The sequence below is a fragment of the Rissa tridactyla genome, chromosome 1, assembly GCF_028500815.1.
Source record: "Rissa tridactyla isolate bRisTri1 chromosome 1, bRisTri1.patW.cur.20221130, whole genome shotgun sequence".
NCBI classification, from domain to species: Eukaryota; Metazoa; Chordata; class Aves; order Charadriiformes; family Laridae; genus Rissa; species Rissa tridactyla.
This window is the reverse complement of record NC_071466.1, coordinates 125,192,772-125,207,372: the sequence shown is the minus strand read 5'-3', so window position 1 is coordinate 125,207,372 and position 14,601 is coordinate 125,192,772. Positions and strand designations below refer to the sequence as shown.

General features: G+C 38.6%; 2 protein-coding genes across 16 annotated transcripts in view; both read right to left on the bottom strand.

Moving 5' to 3' along the window:
• IMPG2 (interphotoreceptor matrix proteoglycan 2) overlaps nt 1-5,506 on the bottom strand; it is a 65,932-nt gene extending 60,426 nt beyond the window's left edge. For 3 of the 9 annotated variants that reach the window (XR_008463543.1, XM_054184052.1, XM_054184045.1), the window contains exon 1: nt 2,700-5,506. Coding sequence is in view for 8 of the 9 variants with exons in the window: in XM_054184052.1 (XP_054040027.1) it covers nt 2,700-2,796 (97 nt within the window). In the remaining variant the exon portion in view is untranslated. Of the gene's footprint in view, nt 1-1,124; nt 1,226-1,993 lie in introns of all 9 variants that reach the window. The other 6 variants (XM_054184047.1, XM_054184038.1, XM_054184041.1 and 3 more) reach the window with 6 other exon arrangements.
• Nucleotides 5,507-5,636: 130 nt separating this feature from the next.
• The window catches only part of SENP7 (SUMO specific peptidase 7), a 47,569-nt gene continuing 38,604 nt past the window's right edge, over nt 5,637-14,601 (bottom strand). For all 7 annotated transcript variants that reach the window (XM_054184058.1, XM_054184070.1, XM_054184061.1 and 4 more), the window contains 6 exons: nt 14,061-14,272; nt 13,581-13,633; nt 13,228-13,265; nt 12,931-12,999; nt 11,229-11,379; nt 5,637-8,124 (listed from right to left, as the gene is read on the bottom strand). In XM_054184058.1, coding sequence (XP_054040033.1) covers nt 7,987-8,124; nt 11,229-11,379; nt 12,931-12,999; nt 13,228-13,265; nt 13,581-13,633; nt 14,061-14,272 — 661 coding nt within the window. In that variant the 3' untranslated portion in view covers nt 5,637-7,986. The remainder of the gene's footprint in view (nt 8,125-11,228; nt 11,380-12,930; nt 13,000-13,227; nt 13,266-13,580; nt 13,634-14,060; nt 14,273-14,601) is intronic.

Sequence of the window (14,601 nt, the reverse complement as noted above, 5' to 3'; positions counted from 1 at the left end):
GTTCTATCACTAATTACCTGTGAGAAGAGACCAGCACCAACCTCTCTACAGTGAAATTTATTTGTGAATAAACATGTACTTAAAAACTTTCAGGGCCAGGAATTAAATAAGTAATTAATTAACTAACAAGTCCCTTTATTCCATATTTTCTTTCCACAAGAAACATTTATATCCCTTGCATCAAGAAAGCTGCTTGAACTGACAGCTAGCAAGTAGACCTTTCACCACCATGAGAACCTACACAACTGGAGCAGGGGAAAAAAAGAAAACAGAAGAAAAGGGCTCATCAGCTTTAGCCTTTTTTTTTTTTCCTTTTTTTTTTTCCTTTTCTTTTTTTTTTTTTAAATTCCCCTCTTATTTCAGTTGTTCCACATCACTCTAGAGGAAACTTTAGAGCTGAAGGGAGAATGTGTCTATTTGATTTTAGTCTGACAGTCTAATTCTCTATCCTCCACAGTCAGCTGATCTGAAATGAGTTAATTCAACTTTCTTCTTTCAACTTTTCCCTGAGAAAACATGACTGAAGAAGAGTCACAACGAATCATTTACTAGAGAAAGAACAGTAATAAGCGTATGGCATTTTTCATCCCACAGATTATGAGCTTATTCTGCAACCTCAAAGTCAATAGCACCTTTGACTTCGATGACTGAAAGATGAAAAACATGGTTATTTTGATGAAATACTAATAGTCAGGTCTACTGCAGAAGACCACCACGAGGGTGGTACATCACAGGGAGAAGGGAACATCAGAAAAGGTCACTAAGGCAAAAACCCAATCTTTACCCAAACTGACACATCTTCAGTGTGCATAAGCAGAGGACAGAACCTCACTTTTTAATATTTAATACAAAATTATTAATGAAAACGCACCAAGTGAAACATTTATCAGTAATTAACGTCCCTCAAAGTCGGGAAAACTTGCCTCCTGTAGCTACATTCTACACTCGAAACAACACAAAGGTAGAGTAATACCTCCTGGAAATTAAGTATTCCATATTTACACTGATATCATGGCACAGATTAGCCCCCTTTGTTGTAATTAAAAGAGAGAGGTATTTTTATTTCTACACACTGCCATAGGTAAACTTTGAAAGCAAGAATATGAATAAGTTTTCTGTATTACCTGCAACTATTTGAAGATCGCCTTTAATCACTCCCAAAACCGGAAGGCAAAGAAACATTTTCCAAATGAAGCCAGACATACTTATTTGTGTAAAAAATAGACTAAAAAAATGCAAGGAAAAAAAAAAGAAAATCCCTTTTAGCAGAAGTGCTGTTGTCTTTAACGTATCCTTGAACTAACCAAGTGCATTGCCCTTCTTGAAAATGCCTTGACGTCACATATAATTATCTTTGGAAAAAACATTAGGTAAAAAAAGTCAACCAAGACATCCTGTGAATGTTCTTTTCAAAGACAGTACTCCACTTCAGCGAAGAAGCAAGAAAAGGTGATGGAAGTAAACTCCTTGGAGCTAGCAGATGGACTGAGACAATTTTTTAATCTGGCCAGCTAAGCTCTTTACCAGAGCTTGTCATACCATTAACAGACACTCCAAACAAGGACAGCACCTTTCACATTTAATTAACCACGTTTTTTCATTGGCCCTTCAGTTTCTGCCCTTTTTTAAAATCATGCTGACAACAAAACTTCAAAGGGGACACACTAGTCTCCAGTGGAAGGTTTCAGTGTGTTTTGTCTGCTCCTTTTACAAATTTGTATGTCTAAAAATGCACTGACTTGCTTAAACACCGATGCGTATGTAGCTAACACCGAAGCAATCTTTCTGTAGGATTGTTTCTTCTGGTGACAGAGCTAATTCAGCTCTGCTGCCCGAGCCTCTGCTAAAGAAAATCTTACGCTGTTATACCACTGTCCCTCGCATCCCAGAAGAGGGGTTTCTCTTAAAGACAACACCAGGGTGAGTTGGGATTCTTTCATCTCTGTTCAGGTATTATCCAACATAAGCAGTAGGAACAAATTAGTACAGATACCTGAAGAGATGATCAGCTAAGAGCCGCAGAAAGGACAGAGTGCAGGAAAGCAGCAGCAATCTCCTCCCCCCTCCTGTCCAGGGTCAGCTCATTGTGGAAACACGTACAGAAGCAGCCCTGAAATGTCAGACTGCATTCGGACCACTAGGAAAAACCCCCATCAGGGCTGTCTCCTGGGTGGCGTCAACTCAGGACTTGCTGGTTACTGCATTTGGATCAGTCTGAGAAAACTGCGGGTTTGTCTGAAGTGACTATTTTTGCCGGCGGTTTTGCACAAATATTTCAAAGCTGGATTCCCAAGGCTTCCCAGACAACAGCCTGGAGAGCATTTACGCACTGCTCCTTAGGTATACAGTGCTGACTCCTCTCTTCTAACTGCTCCGCTGATCTCCAACAATTCAGATGACACTGGTAATTCCTGATGTTACACACAGGACACTCACAGGAATCAAATAAAACCACCTTTGTTTTTATGCTCCGTCTTCTGACATCTAACAGACTCTAGTAGATACTTTTCAAAACAACAACATATTTTCCTTGACTTTTTCCACAAAACTACTAAAGTTAACGCACTGAGCTGCTCTAACACCCCCAAACAGTTTTTTTTAGAATCAAACGTTTTGGATCTATCAAACCAGTGCTGTTCACCTAAGCTGGCTCTGTCAAGCTAACTACAATACCAGCAGCAGCACCAAGTGCCGCATACCCCACCAGAGCCATAAATTGAACGGTCCTGATGATTGGAGGCGCAGGAAGAACATTGCGCTGGCGCTCATAAACTGTTTCGAAGTCCTGTTCAGCATCTCTAGGTAGACAGAGCAATTTTTGAGGCCAGCTTGGGTGTCTTTATTACTGTCCTGGATTCAGCAACACAGACCAGCATTTTCTTTGTTTTTTTTTTAAATCCTTTGCATTACCCTGCAAAAATACAAATGAATCAAAATTAGAAATACTATACACGCTTATAAAGGCAAAGGCTAATTTACCTCAAGAATGCATGACAACTAATTCTTTTAGAGAAAATTCTCAGAATACATTTGCTTCAGTAAGAGTATGAAACCAAATTAAAAGTTTTCCAGGAGAGTCTTCAGATTTACAGCATTGCTAGTTTTTTTGTCAGCAAAGTACTCAAAGGCACTCAGCATGTGAATAGTATAAAAACTACCTGCTTTATAGCTGTCAAAATTTTTTTTCCATGGAATGGCTATGTCAGCTTCATGTGATAAAATATTTTAAACATTTAAATTAAATTTTATTAATATTAGTTCAAGCAATCAATTTTAAATTCAACACCGATTTTAGCACTGACATTTAGATTTACAACACCTGTAAATCTCCTAAACTTATAATAGCAAAATGCGTTAACTAAAAGCACAATCATCTTTAGCAGTTTCTCAACTCTTGCAATAATTTTGCAAGGTTGTTTTGGAAAACTAACTCCTCCCTTGATTTAACTGAAGCCTTTACAGTAATACTTTGCATCAGAAGATGCACAGTTCTTCATTTCCAGCAGCCAGATTGTATCTGTTCAGAAGTACTTAGGAAAAGCATATTCTTGCTAGGGGAAAAGGGGGAATTATAATCCTAGTGACTTAACATGCCAAGGTCACATCAGTACCTCCAAAAATAAAAAGAAAAAATTCTGACAGTTTGCGTTTCTGAAAAGAAAGGACATGTGCTTTCATATAGCAGATATGATTAAGCTGAATTACAGTTCTCTACTAAGTAAGTCACTGAAATTCTGCTACAGCACATACTTTTCTAATTGTTTTCAAATGCAATTTATTCCAAAAGCTAAATCCGCTCATCTCTAATAATGCCAAATAAAGGTACACCTTAATGAAAATGCCTCTAATGAAGAGCCATATGATGGCAGATACTCCCTATCTCCAAGCTCACAGGGCTTAATACCAATATTATAAATTGTCTCCTGGGACTGGCCTCCAGCAACTGACTTTATGGCATTTGACAGGACTCTCCAACAAAATTCCCAATCAGTTTAGCAGAGAAAATTAGCTTAAATGAATTATTTTCACTTGTTCAGTTTCTGTGGTTGCCGTTGCCATGCATTTCACCGTTAATCACTTTTTGCTTGCGCTTTTGGAGAGTTCGCTGGTGAACCGGCTCCCAAGAATAAGCAAGATCTGAGGCTGTTCAGCATTCCGGCTGAGCAAATTCAACCCACCATAGCCTGTCGTACTGCCACCCCTTTCATCACGTAGTACTGTAAAGTATTTGGAGCAGAAAAATCAGGAAGTGAGGTCAACCTAAATAATCTAACACTTCATTATCTACTCTGTCCTTGTAACGTAAGGCTATTCTCAGCATTCCTCCTTTTCTGAACTGTTGATCAGATAAGTATCTCTTACCTTGTTCAATAGTCAAAGATGATCCCGGTGCCTGTGCTTCATCAACTTCATCAACAGTGTTTCCAACTTCAGTTTGGTTGGACAGAATTATTGCCCTTGGTCTTGGTTTTATGCAACCACTAATGGAAACATTTTTAATCCTGAAACCTTTCAAGCCTCATTTTACAATTCCTGCTTTTCCATCTAGAAACCAGAGTCTTTTTTGGTGGGAGCGTTGCCAGAAACAATATTCTGCTTCCCTGTTATAACCAAGATAAAAGTGTTACTACTGTGGCTTTTAAGTCTTTAATATTTTGTAAGGTGTAGTACTTAAAGAGTACAGTAAACTCATTTCAAGGTTAAATTCTAGGAGCGAAGTCCCAGAAAGAACAGATGAACTGCAATGAATCTTTGCCTGCAATTCCAGAGGAAAAACACAGCAGTCCACAGATAATTTTTAAAAAGTACACTTCAGTTTCATGATTCACTTCTCCAGTTCTTGATGATAACTAGGGGCTTTTTTTTAAGTTTTTCCTGGAGGATTTAATTCCTACAAATTAATTCTCTTCCACCTCGTGTCTTGTGTCATACTTGCCAACATTACTTTAAATGGATCTCCATAACTCATATTTCATCGTGGAAGCCAGTTTCTGGTCCCACATAGCCAGAATGTAGCAGTTTCTGTTAAAGAAACTGATAGCTACATTTAATGCTTTGAGTACAATTTATTGCCTTGAAACCAAAGTATCACGCCACTCCGTTTCAGTTAAGCAAGAGTTCATACAGGAAATGGAGATGCAGGAGACATACAAAAAGGTCCCTGAAGTCAGTCTGGTGCCTTATACGCGCTCAAACTTATCTTTGGGGAGTTCTAGCAACTAAAAAGGAAGCACAAAGGTACCTGGAGTGTAACTTTTTCCACGGACACTTCCTAGCATTCACCACATACCTGTTAAATGCAAATGGCTGGAATGGGGTGTGTTGCGGCTGGTGGACCCAGGTATTTCCCAGGCTAGTCAGTCAGGCTGTCAAGGCTGTTAGCCTGACTACAGAAAATGACCGTAAGGCTCTTGAGTCAAAAAGCAGCCTCGCTTGCCACAAGACGCTGTGAACTAGCTGCATGCCTTTCTAAGGACTGGAGAACAAATCATCACTTTGATACACATTTGGGTTAAGAGAGACATACCATGTATATACCTTAAAAGCAGTAAGATGGAAGACGGCCTATCTTACAGTTAGCTCACTGGCTACTTGTGGCAGCTGGGAAAAGAATGGTAACAATCACATTCAGCAACTTCTGGAGATAAGTTTAATATCAAAAGTATTGGCATTCTCATAGCACATATCTAACAAATCTACAAAGGCAATCCTTTAATGTTATAAAACCAATTTAGAAAATTTTATACATGACTTCTGCTTTTAAGTATCTATAAACCAGTCAATTTAAAAAAGAAAAATTACTTTAAGATAAAAACTAACTTTACCATAAGAAAAAGCCCAAACTATTTGTCATAAGGGAACATTGAAAATGTGCATCAATGAAAAAGGTGCAGAGAAAGGGCACATGTTTCTGCATTTCATCTTTCGTCTGCCTTACAATAAATACACAGATTATCGCTGTAAGTAATGCTGATGATGTGACTTAGGTGATGAAAGCCACAAAACCTCTGGGATGAGGGGTGCAAATGTTGGTGGGGGGTTAGTGACAAACTAGAGAATTAAAGTAGAAACAAAGACAAAAAACACACAGTAATTGCACTAGGCTGCTCACAGCTATACAGAAGGTAATTGCACTCACCAAATAATTTTGTTTTAAAATTGCCTCTCTTCTCCAGAAAGAATGCTTCCTGGTTTGAGAAACAATCGTGGGGGATTTTTTTGGATGACTGTACAGAACCTGAAGTAGTAACTGGATTTTCCAAATGCCAGGTTTCAGAGTTGTCTTGAGGGAAGGGGCCCTGAGAATCCTCCAATGCCATAAAAATGTTCACATCTTTGGGTTGCCCTCAATTTTTATTTTAACTCTCTAGCCTACTTCCAGCTTTGAGCTCTGGGTCTGTAGATAGGTTTATGACACAGGTGGTTTTGGTGGTTATCTGACAGTGGTCCTTCTCAAGGGTGTGACCACGCTTAAGTCTACTTACAGTGAAGAACAGGAGAAAGCATCCTCTTAAAACAATCACCTTCTATCATGCGGTAACTACATAAGAAAGTGTGCACATGTCAAAGTGTTATTGAAGTTTTATGTGATCACTGTTTAAAAAAACCTATATAAATATGTATTAAAACAACAATAAACTTGTGCTAGTTTATCAAATCAAGTCCGAGTTCAAACACTCAAATATTCGTGCATCTTTACTCAATTCTCCTGAGCAAAGTATAAGTCTTGTTTGTTTTATATCTCTAAGATATGTAATTTGGATATATTTCCCTGGAGGTATTTAAGAAACATGTAGACATGGCTCTTCAGGGCATGCTCTAGTGCCCAAGATTATTGGTTTGTGGTGGGGTGTTGCCTGTGGGGTTGTGGGTGTGGAGTTTAGTAGGTGGGTGCTTTTTTTTTGTGGTGTTTTTTTTCTATGTAGTTGGACTCGATGATCTCAGAGGTCCCTCCCAACCACTAAGATCCTGTGATTTTTATATAACATAATGACCTTTTTGAATGAAAATGGTATTATTTTAGCAAAACACCTCAAACTTCAGAAGCTGTTGAGCCACAACCTGCTTGCCTTTCTAATGCAAGTGATCCCATTAGATTCACAGGTATAACTCCCAAAAATAAGGCAAACAGGATTAAAAATCTATTGCCTACATGTATTGCATCGGCATGCACTTTGAGAGCAACATTTCTTCTTAAATCTGATAAGAAAAAAAATAATAAAAAATACTTGAAAAAAAATCCAGTGTTGACTTTAAAAGATTTCAATGGTCACTCTAAAGCAAATGTCGTTCCACTCATGGAAATAAATTTTTATGATGAAAATGCTAGGGAGTGAAAAAAATTGAAAAAAAATTATCAAAACTCAGCAGCCACAAATCTTGGCAGAATTTTCTGACACATGCAGACCTCTTCTGTATATAATCAGAAACAAAACAAAAAATACATCTCTAAAGAGAGTCAATATTAGATCCTTAAATTAAAACAATACATAGTATTTATTCTATCTGTATGAGCTGCAAAATTGAAAGAGACACAGCACAGGGTCAAAATCCTGTCTTCGGGCCTGACCCCTACATAATCATCCATGTTTATATTGATTTGTAAAGAACAGGCTCCAGAAGATTAAAATATTTTTACACCCTTGCAGCACACAGGGGTGCAGCTTCCATATTCCAAGTAAAGAATCAATTAGCAAGCCATCTGTATTAGCCTTAACTTATATATTTACACTTTTATCTACAACCTTCTCCTTTCCCCTCACAACTGCATTCTATGACCACACAACCCAAATGAAACAAAAAATCTTTAAATAAATAAAGACTGAACAAACAAAATACTTCTGGGTTTTTTTTGTTTTTGTTTGTTTGGTGGTTTTTTTTTTTTTTTTTTGGTCTTCCTTGCAAGGCAGAAAGAGCTCAAATCCTGCTAAGCAGAGTTCCAGTTACTTTATACAGCAATGTTCTTTGCCAGGCTTATTAGATTCATTAGCTGCTGCTGCCACTATGCTGTTGAAAGTGCAGTTGCAAGATCAGGTCTCGAATTTCTTCTCTTTTGCTTCTGATCAGCTGACGAGGGAACCACTTGTCCAGGTGCAGTGGCTGTTCAAAGTTAACAATGGGATTCTGGTAACAGAAAAAGGAGTATTTACAGCATGAATTTCCTAAAGCAACCTTCAAAAAAAATTTCAAACCATTTTATTACTGCTGAGACCAAGGAGGCACAAACAAGTTTCCATGAGACAGTGACAAGTCAAATTCCAGTTCCTCCATGGTAATCGCATATGTACATACCCTTACTACAAGGTACTCATGGTAAACACCAAACAGGTTACCACCACTTCTCTTAAAGATACAGCTGTATAAGCACATATTCAAGGCAGAATCCATGTACTATGATACAATCAGACATACCCTTGTTATCTAAGAAGGGACAGATGCACTTCAGCCCCAAAACACACACGGACAACCACAATATAGGGAAGGATAAAGCATACACCAGTTAAGCATAATGAGGTTTTGCTGCCTCAGGCATGTGTTTTTCTGTCATGAGCTGGTCTGTCTGATAGAAGACAACAAAGAATCAAGAACGCTGTTAACAGTTTTAGCAGGACACTGAGAGGGGGAGAATTCAAAACAAGAAGAGAGCAAACTGAAATGGTTGAGAGATGCTGGCAACTTTAGCAGTAAGACCACAACACCACGTCTGATTTGCCAAAGTAAATTCTTCTCCTCTTTCCCTCTTCATTCTTTTGCCATGCCTGTATTTTACCTTCTCTTTCCTTTGCATGAAGTAGTGCATGATAAATTGAAAAAGCAAAGTGAAAAACACACTATGATTAGCAGTCTATGAGCCCTGGGGTATGTTTAGGACAAATTACAACCACCCTGTCCTGGCCTTGCTTCTGCAAGTAGAACATGACCCCACTGTTAGAGAATGGGCAGTTCAAAAGCATTGGTAAAGTTTTATTTCCGACCTGCACAAGAGCTCAACTCATCTATCACAGAATCACAGAATCATAGAATCATAGAATTGTTGAGGTTGGAAGGGACCTTTAAGATCATCGAGTCCAACCTTTAGCCTACCCTGACAAGAGCCACTTCTAAACCATGTCCCTAAGTGCCCCATCTACCCTTTTTTTAAACACCTCCAGGGATGGTGAATCCACCGCCTCCCTGGGCAGCCTATTCCAATGTTTAATAACCCTTTCAGTGAAAAATATCTAATCTAAACCTCCCCTGACGTAACTTGAACCCGTTTCCCCTCGTTGGAGGGGAATGGTTGAGGATTGAAGGAATTTCTGGAGGTCTAACCGCACTGCTCAAGCTGGACATCCTGGAGCTGGTTGCCAGGACCATGTCCAGACAGCTTTTTAATATCTCCAAGGAGGGACACTCCACAATCTCTCTGGGCAAACCGTACCAGCACTTGGTCACCCGCACAGTAAAAAAAAAAAAAAAAAACACAAAAAACACAAAAAAACCACAAAACCAACATTTCCTTATGTTCAGAGGAACCTACTTTGTTTCAGTTTGTATCCATGGTCTCTTGTCCTGTCATTGGGTGTAATTATAGAAGCCCTTGTTGCCTTTGACATTCCTCACCAGATTAACCTCCAGTCGGTTTTAGCTTTCCAAATTATGTCCCTGCACGCCTGGACAATATCTCTGTATTCCTCCCAGGTTAACTGTCCCTGCTTCTGCTTTCTGAATGCTTCCTTTTTATGTTTCAGTTTTGCCAGGAGCTGCTCTTCCATCCATGCCACCCTCCTGGCATCTTTGCTTGACTTCCTGCTTGTTTGGATGAACTCTTCCAAGCAGATCCCTGAAGAAGCCAAAGTCCAGGCTTGTGATCTTGCTTTTTGCCCTGCTTCCTCCTCTCGTGATCCTGAACTCCACCATCTTATGGTTACTGCAGCCTTGCTTATGAGTATGCGGTCCAGCACAGCACCTCTCCTCACCGGCTCCTCTATCACTTGGGTCAGAAAGCTGTCATTGATGCTCTCCAGGGAACTCCTGGATTGCTTATGTCCTTCTGTGTTGTCCCTCCAGCATACGTCAGGGTCATTAAAGCTCCCCACAGGGACCAGGGCCTGTGAACGTGAGGCTGCTTCTAGCTGTCCATAGAAAGCCTTGTCCTCTTGTTCTTCCTGGTCAGGTGGCCTACAGCACATGCCCACTCCTACGTCACCCATATTAGTCTGCTCTTTAATCACTACCCGTAAGCTCTCAGTTAGCTCCTCATTCAACCCTAGGCAGAGCTCCATGCATTCCAGCTGCTCTCTTACATAAAGGACAACTCTACCTCCTCATCTTCTCAGCCTGTCCTTCCTAAAGAGCTTGTATCCATCCATCACAGCACTCCAGTCATCTGAGCACATTTTGACCACATCCCTGTGATCTGAAGACCACCATAGTCCTGCAACTGCACACAGATATCTAATTCCTCACATTTATTCCCCACACTGTGTGCATTAGTGTACATGCACTTTGGAATAATGATCTGTTCTACCACAGAAGATAAATCTGTCCACTGGCCAAGGCCCTACACAAGACCTTCCATGCACAGGACTCTCAGAAAGAACATGGAGCACATGTATAAGCATCAAACAAGTGGAGCCATTCAAAGGCCAGAGCAAAAGGGCAGTGCACTGATCACTGGGATGAAGAGTTGGGGACACCCTAAAAGAGAGTGCCTGAAGCCCAGCATCTGCAGATATTTAAAGGTATGTGCTGAACAGGAAAGAGAGGCTCCCTTAGCTCCGTGCATTGGCTTTTAAGGATTCCCCCCTTCCTCTCTCTGCAGAAGCTGGAGCCTGCAGAGCCACTCAAAGGCCAATGCCCAAGCTGATCAAAGTTTTAGAGGCTACAAGAAGAGATGCACAAAACAGATGCTTTTGTAGCATCTGTTAGCCAGCAATGTGTAAACTAAGTAGACTCCAAACATATCCAAGTATTTACGGATACTGAATGTGTCAGTGTAAAAACAACATTAAACTACAAGGTCAGCAATGTTTGCCAACAAACACAGATGAGAAACTGTCTGTGCTCCAGATACGAACAGCCCTGCCACTACCTGAAGAATGCGTTTCATCTCTTCCTCAAATGGCTTTACCCCTTTTTGAGGCTGAGCATCACAAGCTTTTGTGTCTGGCTATTTCCCTCAGAAATAGGTTTTTTTTGAGTTTAAAGTGATTTTAGGGAAAGGGGAGGTTAGTTTACATTTGTACCTGGAAGAAGCTTTCCACGTATTGCAGCAAATAGACCCCACAATCACTGCTGTTATCTTGTTTAGGCACTCTGGGACACAGGTCAATCATTGTTGATTTATTAAATTCTCGATAAGTTTTTCGTTTAGCTTCCCATTCTGCTTCAAGGTACCTACAAAAGAAAGCAAACAGATTAAATACTTGAGAAATAATGCACAATGCATTTTGGAATACTACTCAATATTGTTCTGGAGCTGGCCAAAAAGCTAAAATAGCTTTAACCAATTTCTTTCACTGAATCTGTCAAAGAAATTCATACAAGGAACAACACAGTTTCCACTACCCAATATTCTATCACACTCAGAGGCATCTCTACCACATAATATGCACTATACAAAACAGAAAGATGCATGACGTTATTCAAAAAACAACAGTTAATTGAGCTGAGTTTCTTCAAACTATTAGGACACCAGGACATTTTTAAACCTTAACTAAAGGAAGAACTCAAGTAATCTTTCCTAGCTATCACACAGATTTTTTCCTGGGTTAATCCTAAATGGCCAGCGGTGGTTTTCTAACCTAAGCAAACTATTAAAAAAACCCCTTAGAATCCACCTTACAAACAACTTCATTTACAATTGCACCAATATGACTCTTGCAACCTATGAGTGTACAAGGTACATAAAGACTTGTTAAAAACCTTAAAGGATCACTTCTTTAATGATTATGACTTATTTGTTATCAGGCTTTTCTATTGTTCTTGTGCTCAAAGAACAGAGCACTAAGTTCATGCATCCCAGAGAGATTTAAAGAAAAAATAAAAAAGAAATTGCTATTTCACTTTTCCAAGACACATATAGTGGGGAGGCCTCTCTATGTAGAATAAAGGTTTAATAAAAATTTCTGAGTCTCATCTAACCCTCACATAGTATTTTGAAGAATTTACTTTTACAAGAAGGATGTACTATTTGGTTTACAGATTGTTGTTCCTTTCAGTGAAGCAAACACAACAGAGAACAAAAAGAACAATTCTATTTGGCTTCAAATATTTAATATTAGCAACTTTTAAAAAAGTTAATAGATGTTAAAGTCATTATGAGCATGTATAAGTAGTGAAAGTTTGAAGACATTCTTCCAATACTTACACATTTACTACATAAAATACTGAATGTATTTTTACTCTCACTTTTCAAAACAAATAATACTATTCTGATACAACTATACTGACACATGAAGCTTTTCGAAAGCTTCAGTGTAGTTTCTACTTTTTGCACATAGGAGTGAATTTAACATTGTAATTCTGTAAGCACCATCAAAAAAAATGAAGAACAGCCCTTTGGAAAGAAAAATAATTTAAATTTCAAAGTATTCATTTTAAAGAATCTGGTTTTCTACCCTTAAAAACACTGACCATTACTAAACTGGATGGGATAAAAAAAACCACACAAAAAACCCAGACAACCCCTCTACTTTTAATTATTTAATTTTTTAAAAAATTTCAAAAAGACTGCCCACTTTACAATTTCTCCATATCTCAGCTGCAGAACAAAGACAAGCTTTTCACCCAAGCCTCCATATTGCTATTACAATTTTCTTTGTCATGGCTCTTTATTGATTTGCCTTTAGCATTAGAAATGTACACCTTTATAGAGAAAAGTATTTTGAACATAGAAATATGCCAGGCAGCATGTCTTTATAATAAATAGAAACTGTAGTTACTTACTCTCTCAAAACCTGAACTGTTTTCTGCACAGAACCAGCTTTCAAAGAATCTAAGATGAGTATACAAGGCCTGTACACAACAAAGAAAACCAAAAAACATCACTGTAGTCTTTCATTACGAATACTACTGAAGCAAACATTTTGTTTGAATACAGCTTAACAAGAGCATTCATATCTGAACAAACATGGAAAAAATAGACAAGTTCCTACAGTTGTGGCTTTATGACAAATCACTGAATGACCGCACATTTCCTAGTATAATTTAACAATACAATATTAGTATGAAACAGAAACATACCTTTTACAAATCTGCCTTTCTGAATTACTTAAGGAGATCTGGGAGAAGAGAAAAATAAAAATAACCTTAAAAAACCTACAATTATAAACTTAAATGTCTTCATAGATTTAAGGGTAGAGCCAAGAGGCTCCCATTTCAGAAAGGGAGAAATTGATAAATAATTTTTAACAACACATGACAGCACAGCATAGGCAATATAGGTAGGCAAATGAGGACTTCAGGTCATGCTGCAGGCCATGCAAACATTGACAGCTGCTGCAAAAAAAGATGATGCAAAATCACTTGGTCAAGTCTCAGAGCCTTCAGAAATAGAGTAATATATTTTTCCTCTGTCAGTACAAAAAGGCACTTACTTTAGAAATACCTGAATCCAGGACTGAAGCAGAATCAGCAATTTCATTGCCACCTAGTACAAAAGGACAAATTAAAAAGGCTTAAGAAAATACTTCAAAAATGAAATATTTTCAGATTCATGATTATTCTTATTCAAAATACAATAGTGCAGTATAAACTAATTTTGCTTCCTTTCTGAATGTTCAAATAGCAGACTTACTGAGGGCCTTCTTTTCTGATAAAATTCTTACTGAAATCCAAGAACCTCCCACTCATGGTGGGATCTGAGCTACTGATTTTACATTTCCCTTCCAGTATTTCCCAGAGTTGCAGACAGTAAGAATGCAGTGCAGTGCTTGCTACACAGGGTAATACAAAAACATATTACATCAGTCTTAACATCAAAGATACTTTTTTAAGATATCATATCTCTCCTCCAAGGATTGAGATGCTGCTAGAACTGTATATGGCTTGACATAATTTTCTTCTAGATTACCAACCTTTTGAGAATAAACTTCTGTTAGCATCCATTTCTTCTTCATCCTTGCAGTTACCAGGAAAGGCCAACACTGAACGAGTTCTAGTGTTCTCACTCTCTGACCAAAGTGGAGACAGATGAGGCTGGTGATATAATGAATCCTGAGGGGGACACTCCTCATACACAGGTTCTTCTAACCATGGAAAACAGATAACTGCCATGTACCAATGGGACCTGCGCAGCAGTGCGAAGAGAGGGAGACAAAAATGTCAAAATTGTATAACATTTGGTTCTGAAAAGGATATGAAAAGTTCTTTAACATCGAGAGCTCATGGACAACTGTTCGGGGACACATAACCATCGTCGCCACATTCCTTCATAGCATCTCCTACTAATCCTCTCACTCGTTTTTCACTTTGCACTGTGGCATAACAGCAAAAAATAAGCATCAATTCCTTTACAAAAACCCAACAAATCCACTACAGCAATATATCAGTGTCTCACCACCCATATCACACTGTAAAAAAAAAAAGTAATAAAATAATCTGTGATGGTAATTCCAG